The 10,603-nt window shown below is 36.6% G+C and overlaps 1 protein-coding gene across 2 annotated transcripts; it reads right to left on the reverse strand.

Moving 5' to 3' along the window:
- Window positions 1-1,048: 1,048 nt before the first annotated feature.
- LOC122061010 (beta-glucosidase 12-like) lies at window positions 1,049-7,230 on the reverse strand. 2 transcript variants are annotated; one of them, XM_042624159.1, is made up of 11 exons: window positions 7,176-7,230; window positions 6,891-6,966; window positions 6,719-6,796; window positions 6,493-6,580; window positions 4,921-5,176; window positions 4,236-4,351; window positions 3,927-4,144; window positions 3,799-3,830; window positions 2,439-2,508; window positions 2,226-2,334; window positions 1,049-1,534 (listed from the first exon to the last, which is right to left on the reverse strand). In XM_042624159.1, the coding sequence occupies exons 2-11, from the start codon at window positions 6,940-6,942 to the stop codon at window positions 1,366-1,368; spliced, it is 1,188 nt and encodes a 395-aa protein (XP_042480093.1). In that variant the 5' UTR covers window positions 6,943-6,966; window positions 7,176-7,230; the 3' UTR covers window positions 1,049-1,365. The 2 variants fall into 2 exon arrangements, with proteins under 2 accessions (XP_042480093.1, XP_042480092.1); XM_042624158.1 differs by having other exon boundaries at window positions 1,050-1,534; window positions 2,439-2,541.
- Between the last annotated feature and the right edge of the window lie 3,373 nt (window positions 7,231-10,603).

The following is a 10,603-nucleotide window of genomic DNA, read 5'->3' on the forward strand; positions in this document are numbered from 1 at the left end:
AAGTCTAATGTAGGGTGTCAATCAGTTGTTAGGCTGATTTCAGTCAGATTTATCGGGCTTGTCCACTTTAAGATCTCATAGTGTGACTAGTCTGTGCAAGTAATTGTGCTTCATATGTTTATAAATAAACGATTGATCAGATATTGATTTTTGATGGGACTAAGACTCTCTTTGGTATGATTTCTATTTGTATTTATTAATTATTTTTTAGAACTTATTTATGACAATAAATTATGGACCACAAATAGTATTCTTATGTTTCTATTTATAAAATAGATTATATAATGAGAAAATATGTTTCAAGTTTCAAATTCAGCCTTGAGCTTTGAGCGAGAGCGATGATATGAATTGGAGTTTTTTATTAGAAAAATATAAAACATATTGAAGTTACCTTTTTACCATTGTTTTTGAGTAGTTTAGCATAAGTGCTCATTTAAGGTAACAAAAATCAATATAAAGATTTGTTGCCACAAACCACAAATAGCTAGAGATTAATTTGTGATTTATGATTTATTCTAATTTTTTATAAATAGAAATAAGTTCTATAAATTATACCAAACACTTATAAAAATAGAAATAAGTCAAATAAATACAAATAGAAATCAAACCAAAGAGAACCTAAACAGGGCTGATTAACAATTTATCTTTAAAATGGATATAATTAGGCTTTAATGTGTCGAGCGAAATAACTGGGCTGTAAACAGACTCTAACTATGTTGAGCTAGTAACTATCGAACCTAGTCAGACGCCATCAGATTACGCCCTTGCATTAAGAATGATCAATTACAAATATGTCATGCTTGAACCCAACACATCTCTTAATTAGGCCAGGCCAATTCGGGCTTTAGATGATTGGGCTTGACCTAGACTGAAATTGGCACTCCTTGTAGTTTTTTTATTATATTTTTACATGTTTATTCTCATGTATAAAATTACAATTGGATTAAAATTCTTCAAGTATATTGAATATTGTATGTGGAGCCTATTTGTACAACAAATCTGAAACTTAAACATATTTGTGTTCAAATAAAGAGAGAATATCTCACAAGAAAAGGGAACAAACCCCAAGGTCAATGCTCCTCTCTTTCTCAATCCAAAAAGTTTTTTGGCAACTCACAATCAATCCAAATGACAATGGTGGTGAACCCCAATTGCTTGGCTTTTTGAAGTGCTTCACGCATTCCTCGCACTTGCTACAAAACCATGATTTAAATTGTCACTAACAAGACTGTTACTAACTTTTAGTTCCCTATTTGAATTTGACTACTAAGCTTTTTAATAACTTAACAATCAAGGCACATCATCCCATCTAGCTCCTTAATCAATTAGGTAGAGTGGATAATATGGGATTACTTAACAATAAGTCTAGTTCTTGAGGAATTTCTTGAACCAAATGGTCGAATGCTTCGCGTATCTCTTCAACCCATCTTTGTAATCTACATAATAACTGCCAAATCTCATCGTGTAGCCGTTGGCCCATTCAAAGTTGTCCAATAATGACCATGCAAAGTATCCCCTCACATCCACACCATTCCTACACAAAAACCGAATTATAAGTGTGTGAAACACAAGCAATCTATTATTTCAAAGTGTTTTTTTTTTTATTTATTACTGCATGCTTCGTGGCCCTTGCACCAGCGCAAGGGGCAATGAGAGTACGTGAGGGCATCCAATAGGGGTGATATTTTTCATTCATAGACACAGGCACCACGCAGACTTCTTTTCTACTTTATTTTTTAAGGAAGAAGTTTTCTTTCACCTAAGGTGAAAATAATCTTCTCAACTATGGGGATTTGATGCTTGAGTTGACTCTTGGAATATTGAATGCCATTGTGAACTCCCAACCCTATTTTCTAAGACCTGAAATACCTCTTCTCCATCCTTTCAGAGGTCCATATTTGTAAATAAAAAGGTTATCTCTTCACCGGGAACTCCATACTTTTTTTCATGAATTAATTAATTTGTAAAGAAGAAATTTGGTTTTGGTCCAAGCAAGCTAAACCAGAAAGACTTCAGCCCTAACCAAGTGCCCCATTATTGTTGGTGGTTCCCAGCCCTAACCCAGTACATGAACAGGAAAACCCAGCCCAACCTAGGCGAAATTGGGTTGAGCTCAATTGGCCATGAGTTAGCCCACCCTAAGTTGCACCCTTAATAAATGTATGATACTTAAATGATCTTTTTGCACCCTTAAAAATCCTTAGAAATTTAGAGAGAATGCTCACTCGATGGCTCTTCGAAGATACCAAAGATGGCGAAGGTAAAAGTCAATTCTCCTGTCATCCTTCAGAGCTTCTTGCAAGGGTAGGCTGCTGTTGTTTGACTCACCAAACCCTGCAAAAACAGAAATTATTTTGGTAAAACAAAAACAGAAATAATTAACCATAATAGTTGATCCATTCGAAATAAAAGATAACACAAATAGTTTGGACTCTTACCATTTTCAGTAATGAAAATGATGGGATTTCTGTATTTTTCCTTTATGTAGATCAAAATTTCTCGAATTCCCTTTGGATAAACATAGAATGAAGGAAAATCAGTCTGCAAAAAATAAGATACCAATTTAATTTTACAAAGATCCACATAGGTAAAACACCATTGATAGGGTCAAAAATTTATTCATCTAGTTACACGTCTGTCTTTCTACCTAAAAAAAAAAAAGTTACATCTCTGAGTAGAGTTATATTTTTTGGAAAAGAACATTTCCTAGTTGGCAGCAAAGGCCAATGAGGGGGCGCACACATGGGCATAATTATGGTTGGATTTTTTGTGTTTCATAGGGGTGAATATGCCATTTTGTCACCTTCTATGTTTGGGCGCAAAGACTATATGACTAGGGAGCGTTCCTTGTGGAGAAGTTGGGTGTTTAATTAAAATTTCTGCTTTTTGTGATTGTGATTGTGATTATTTATGTTTTGTTCTCTCTTTGGATGTACATTGGGCTTGTTGGGCAGGGTTTTCCCCCCCTTTTGGTCCTATGTAGTGTTATGGTTGTCTTGGGGCTTGCCTCCATCTAAGGGTGACCCTTCTTGTATCCGTATATATTTTTTTTCTTTCTTTTACAATAAATTTGATATTACCAAAAAAAAAAAATAAATAAATAAAAAATAGAGAACAGTAATCAATCAAGTTCTCTACACCCTCCAATCGGAGAGCACACATGGGTATCCATCATAGAGCATGCAGAGGGTAGAGGGTCATTTCACAGGACCCTATGAGAGAGCGTAGGGAACATAACTCATTAGTTTTCATTTTCCCGTAATATATATGGAAAAAAAGAAGTTTGAAAAGCAATGTAGCCCTTCTGTCCAAACACAAAGGGGGTGAAATTACCACCCTGACCCCATGAAAGGTGAAAATCCACTCTTGTGGACGCTTCTATATGCACTCCCATTGGCCTCCGCATTGGCGCATAGACCACACTTACTTTCACTAAGCCCTCTACCTATATATACATGGTGGGTGCGAAAAGACCACGTTGCCCCATGTTGGAGATGCTCACTCGCCCCCTCCCACTGGTCATGCCCCCTGGCGTGTATTTGCACTATCAGGTAGCGTTCTACTATATATATATATATATATATAAGAGTTTTGTGAAAGACAATGTAGCCCCTACATCAGCACTGGAGCTACTGGGAGCACAGATGGAAACATCAATAGGGGTGAGATTTCTGCCTATCATGAAGAGTGAGACTGCCATTTCATCCCACTTTGTGTCTAGGCTTAGGAGCCACACTTCCATACACCACAATAAAGTGATTGGCATGAATTGAAGATTCTAAGGGTAAAAGTTCATACCGCTGGACCAATCAATGTCCCATTCCTTGAAACTGTCAAATTATAGAAAAAAATAAGAGAAAGTTAGCATAAAGATGGCTATCATACCAACTTGATTGAACTTGGTGATTGGTTTGGACTGGATTCACCTGTTAGATTAACACGAGAATCAGTCGTGGAGCTTAAGTAACCAGTGCTCCTCAAGTGAGCATCAGATGCATAATTTGCAGTATAGTAATTAAAGCCAAGGAAGTCCAATGATCCTTTCACCATACGAGACTGCTTCTTTGAGAACTTTGGTAGCCGATCACCAACAAGAGCTCTCATGCTATCAGGATAATCACCATAGGTCAATGGGTTCATGAACCTGTAATTCAAACAAACTGTTATAAGCTAGTGTCATGGTTGAAAGTGATGAAGTTATTCTTGGATAAACTGAGAAATAGACACTAGCTTACCATCCAAGAGTGAAGTCAATAGCTCGATGAGCAGCAGCAATGTCAGATTTGCTTCTGGAGTAGGGTACCATCCAGTTTGTCACCAGGGTGATTCCTATCTTTCCCTTCTGGGGCTTCTGATCTCACAAATCCAAGATGGTTTAGCTTTTGCACATTTCCAAAAACCCAGAAAATTTTAATGAAATATTTCGGTAAAAAAATTTCCGAATAAGTTAGAACAACTATTTTCTAGGCTGATACGGATCGATTGATCCAGATCAGTATTGTATATATATATTTTGCTAATGACAGGGGATACTTAAGTCTTCGGCCTGACTAGTCCTGCGGGTCCATACTAATATCACAATCACATGGACCAAGTCAGGGCGAGGTTGAATGAGGACCATTCAACCTTCATTGAAAGCAGCGAAGAGTAGTAAACACTCCTGTGTGAGTGGCCCCAAGAGGTAAGGGGAATTGAACTCAAAATCACACATTTTCTGAGGTGAAGGTCCCTTGCCAACTTGATTAATCCCTTAGGTCGATCCCCTCATGTTTTGCTTCTTCTTCTTCTTCTTATTTATTTATTTATTTTTAAGGCCTTATGCTTTTTCTCATTTTCTTTAGGGTTTAATATATTTATTTATTTATGAAAAAAAATCTTTAACATCAAACTTTGTGTGAAGCATATTCCGATCCAACTCACCTTGTACTTTTTCCTATACAGATTTACTGCAGCAGCATGAGCCAGAAGTTGGTTGTGAGAGACCATATAGGGTTCAGTCGCAGAGTTTCCAGGAATGCAACTTGCACTCACCTCTTTAGAGCATCGACCAGGAGCCAAATAGCCTGAGGCATATCCATAAGTACTGTAGGAATATGGCTCGTTAAAGGTGATCCAATGCTTCACTCGATCACCAAATTCTCTAAAACAAAGATCTGCATAGTCCCAATAGTCCTTTCTGCATAAGAAATAAGACGATCCAATTTTCCCATCAGGTTTGTCTCCATATTTTGAATCTAAAGATTATCAAAGTCAAAATATGTGCCTTCTCTATGTGAATATTTTATTTATTTATTTTTTTTTAAGGAGAGGATGCCCTAAAAGGCATTGTGGCTTCTACATTAACATAGACGCCAATAGGAGTACTACTAAAAGCATCAACTTGGGCGGGATTCCTACCTTTTTGAGGGGTGGACAGTATTTTTCCCTCCATTGTATCTAAGCGCAAGGGTACGTTGTCTTTTAGGCTTTTCTTTCCCATATATAGGACAGAAGAACCCTGCTCATCTGTCGTAGGCAACACTAGTTGGAGGGCTAATGAGGAGACACATAGAAGCATCTTCAACACATGGAGGGGGGGGGCACAACAGTTGTTTCATGCCCTCTCACTCTAGATATTGCCTATGCTAGACCGACAAGAATCTTTATCATACATATATGTATATATATATATATATATTTCACAAGGGATCCTTTTGCATAGGTAACCCAACTATTGGATAGAAAATAAAAATTCTATTGTTTCCCTATGAATTATTATTGGGCTGTGTAAGGTACATGTGGCCAGCACACAGAACTTGTGAAAGAAAATATTTTTCTTTTCAAATGTTGTGAATAAGAAATTCATATCACTCTTGGCATGTGTTAGGGTTGTCAATTTTGGTTAAGATTTGAATATGGTAAGAAAACAAATTATTGGAAGCGGTTTCATGCCCAGTGGGTCATTTGAGTGAGTCTGTTTTGAAATTTTCAAATAGACAATCTTAATAAGATCCCTTAATATAGCCAAAAAAAAGTTTGGTTGATATGGGGATGAGACAAATCGATATAAAACTTTAATATTTTATGGGAGAAGTTTTCCTTCATGAAGGGGCATCCATCATTCTGAAATAATTAATATTGAACCCTAGCAGATAGAATGAAATCGATAGTGCCCCCTATCTCTTGTGCCATTCCCTATCAGCAACATCCACACTCATTCTTTCTTGACTTGGGTAAGGAAAAATTCGGTCTATATTTTATCAATTATTCATATTAATTTATGAAAAAAAATCTATGATTTTTTTTTTAAAACAATGGATGTCTAGATCATCAGCTTGACTAGTCCCATAGACCCATATTGACATCACAATCACATGGACTGAGTCATACTGAGATTGAATGAAAAACATTCAACTCCCCTGAATGTTGTGAAGAGCACTAAACACCCATTCAGTTTTTTCTATGATTCATCCACCAACCAATCGAATCCGCTTTTTTTTCCCGGATACTTACATGATTTGAGGACTTAAGAAACCACCATACTCCTTCTCAAGTGCTAAGGGACAATCCCAATGAAAGAGAGTCACGAATGGCTGCATGCCTACACATCACGAGAGAATGTATATCCAAGCTTGGTGGAGAGAGAGAGAGAGAGAGAGAGAGAGAGAGAGAGAGAGAGAGGAAATTGGGGTTAATATATATTAAAATTATCTAGGTAATGTGAGTTATTAATACGTACCATTGGATAGAAGCTCATTGATGAGGTTGTTATAATATCTGAGGCCGTCCTTGTTCACACCTTCACTAATCTTTCCCTCTGAGTTAAATCATTTCAGATCGTTTATCAAAAGTTCACAAAGTAGCCCCACCCCCACACCCACAAGAAAAAGAAAAAATGATGATCTACATACTGGGTAATAATCTCGGCCAAGAGATGGAGAATCTATAGGCATCCAGTCCCATTTGCTTCAATGAACTCACGTCTTCCTGTTAAATTGAATATCAGGATAAGTTTTTAGTATGGACCCATGGGACTAATCAGACCGAAGACTTTGATACCCATTGTTAGTAAAATGAAAAAAAAAAATATGAATATTAGGAGAAGTGTCCATCACTCATCACCCACGGGTATTATTGATAATACTTGTTATATTCTAATGGGATGAGGAGGCTCAACAACTAGCTAATAACCATACCTTGTAACGATGATAAGAATCAACAGCCACATCTCCATTGCTATGATCAGCTATTTTGCCTATCACCGCAAATATATATGGTAAATGAGCACCTTAGGCATTAATTTGGCCTTCATATACATACACACAGAACACACATTTAAAAGAAAGCTAATTTTATCTTTTTTGTTATGCATTAAAAATTAAAGGAACAATTACACAAAGAAAGTTATTATTTGTTAGATTCGAAGACAACAAAAACCCTGACCCTCCCGTATTCAGATAACTTCCAGGAAAAAAAAAGAGGAGAAGAAGAACTAGGCACTTGGGCAGGCCTAAGAGGAACTTAATGTTGAGCTAGATATTTTTGGGTAACATTAGATTAGTGTCGAGAGAGAGAGAGAGAGAGAGAGAGAGAGAGAGAGAGAGAGAGAGAGAGAGAGAGAGAGAGAGAGAGAGAGAGAGAGAGACTCCCTATGGGTTTGAGATTGAAACCCTATGGAGGAAACCACACAGGAAAAACAAGAACACGAATCTAATAAAATTATGGAGGATCGATTTGTACCTTTCACCTAGTATGCTGAAGATGATTGATGTTGTTCACTCCCACTTTCGCTCTATTGGCTTGGCTATGGATCTTCTACAACCCCTTAAACCTCCTTGGTTCTCTCACTTTAGTGGTAAAGTGGGGAAGAGTGAATAATGGTTGTAGGGACCCAAAACCTAGTATTTATAATACTGTCCTGCACTCAAAACCCTAAACCACAATGGGTTGAGCCAGCATATCCCTAAGCTTGAGAGTGGACCGAACCGGTTCATGCAATTTGACTCTCACCCATTTAATCAACCCGAATAATTAATTTAGCCCATAAATCCAACAATCTCCCACTTGGGCTACATTAATTATAAGGATGTCTTTTAAATTGGTGTGGCCATAGAATCTTATTACATTAACCACTCTTACTGTGATTCAGTTGAAAAACCACTCACATCGAATAACAGCAGAAGATACACCTCAATATACGGCATACAACTTTCTGTTATTACAAACATAAGTAAGTTTCTTAACACGAATCTATGTGGGATACCATCATAGAAATATTGACATATCCTCAAATTACACTGTTGTCATTCCATGTAGGTCCTTAACTGTGATATTAACCTTCACTGTGGCAAATCGCCTTTGATCTGTGGTTAATATCTAACTGTGGCCTTCCGCCTATAAACTGTGGCAAATATTGCCTATGAACTGTGACAAATACTGTCTTAAAATGTGGCAAACATTACCTTTTGAACTGTGGCAAAATATTACCTATAACCAAGACAATTACTGCCTATAAAAACATTCTTAAATAAAATCATAAACCAAATATTTCAATAAATAACTGTGCATAATGTAAATGCTAAAACTTAACCATAATTCATCAAACTGTGCCCCAAAACATACGAGCTAAGGTTCAAAACATAAACAAATACTAAACAAAATCAAAGCTCCCACTAATCAAGCATTTCAAATAACTGTATGTAAAGAAATCCTAACTACTTGATGGGACCAAATTTTACTTGCTCTCAATTACTGGTGATCATTCTACCTCACCCTTTCTTGGTATCATCCTGCTTATCAGCCCCTAAATTCTTCCTCTTCTCTAACCATTTCTTGAAAATAAAACAGTCCTTCTTCACATGTCCTTTCTTATGGCACCAGAAACACTCTACGTTGTTGGTATTCTCTTCATCCTGAGCCTTTTGAGATGTGTCAAGTTCTTGAGAGCTATTATTCCTGTCATATGGCTTGGCGCTTCCTCTGTTGGAAAAATTTTTGTTCCTTCTGCTTGGTCCACCAGAAGATCCCTTGTGGAAAGTTGCATGTGCACTCTCAAACCTAGTTTGTTTCAATTTTTCTTCCTCTTGAGTGCAAATGGAAATTAGCTCATTTAGGGTCCAATCGTCCTTCAGTGCAATGTAGGTAGATTGGATAACCTTATACTGACTAGGGAGGGTATTCAGTGCAATATGTACAATATATTCTTCATCGATCTGTATTCCAAGATCCTTAAGTTTACCAGCATCAGTAGCTACACCCAAAATGTATTCTCTAACACTCCCACACCCATCATACCTTGTATTCATTAGCCTGGTCATCAATGTGGTTTTCTCAGCTTTCTTATTGTGTTGAAATCTACCTTTAATAGCATCCAGGAATTCTTTTGCAGTGTCTTTGATCTCTATGTTCCCACGTATAATTTCAGGAACTGCCTTTTTTAAAACCAGTATGCACTTTCTGTTTGCTTCAGTCCATTTCTTAAACTTGGTCCTTTCAGCACTTCTGCTCGAGTCTGTGAGAGGCTCAGGTTTAGGCTCCCTAAGTGCCAAGTCTAAGTCAAGAAGACCTAAATGCAATTCTAATTCTTCCACCCACTTTTGATAGTTGTTACCAGTGAGCATTGGGATGGAAGACACATAACTTGAGGGAATGGCCATCTTACTACAGCAGTAACAAGAACACAATACATGCCAAATATCAAAATATAAATCATAATATAAAAGCATGTAATAGTATCAATATATTTTAAATAAGAGTTACAACTAAAAATGTATCCCTATCCTTTGGGACAGGAATTAGCTGATGCTCTTATATTCTTCTTTTAACTGTGAAAACAACATTAACTTCGGAATTCAATCACCTTTGGGCAAAAGAACTCCAAATTTAATGTCCCTTTCTTAAATGTGGATAATTATCCTCAAACCTTGATGACATAACCTTTGGGAAACTATCATCTTTACTGTTGGAGAAGATACAATCGAACTGAATGTACCACTTTGGTGGGTTTCACTCAGTTCTATCATATCTTTCCCATTGGAGATGTATATCTTTATGTTCAAAACATACATATAAATGTCACTAGGACAACAATAACCATACAAGAGTCACAACCGCAACTACATTCGTATCCTTTGGGCTAAGAATGCACTGGTCCTCTTGTAAATTTATATTTACTGTGAAAAGAACAATAACTTTTGAAATCCCTCACCTTTGGGCTTAGGAACCTCTAGGTTACTGTCATTTTCTTAACTTTGGTGACATCACCTTTGGGCAAATGTCACCTACATTGTTTCCCTGTGGAAAATCATGAAATAATAAGATGTACCACTTTGGTGGATTCCACCTCATCATTTCATGGTTTCCTAAAGCAAAATTACTTTGCAACTAAGAATGAGCGGAAGCTTACACCCTTTTCCATATTAACATATCTCAATTTAAAAAAAAAAATCTCAATTTCATGGTAACCAATAACATATATATTTTTTCAAAGCATTGATTTATGCTATTTTGTTTCAATGATTGAAACTAAATACAACATAAAATTTCAAATAAACATGTCATATTAAAAAATTAGATCATTAAATGTGGCCAGAAACAAGGAATCCAACGCAAAAAACAGATTTCA

Source organism: Macadamia integrifolia, chromosome 14, assembly GCF_013358625.1.
Source record: "Macadamia integrifolia cultivar HAES 741 chromosome 14, SCU_Mint_v3, whole genome shotgun sequence".
NCBI lineage: Eukaryota > Viridiplantae > Streptophyta > Magnoliopsida > Proteales > Proteaceae > Macadamia > Macadamia integrifolia.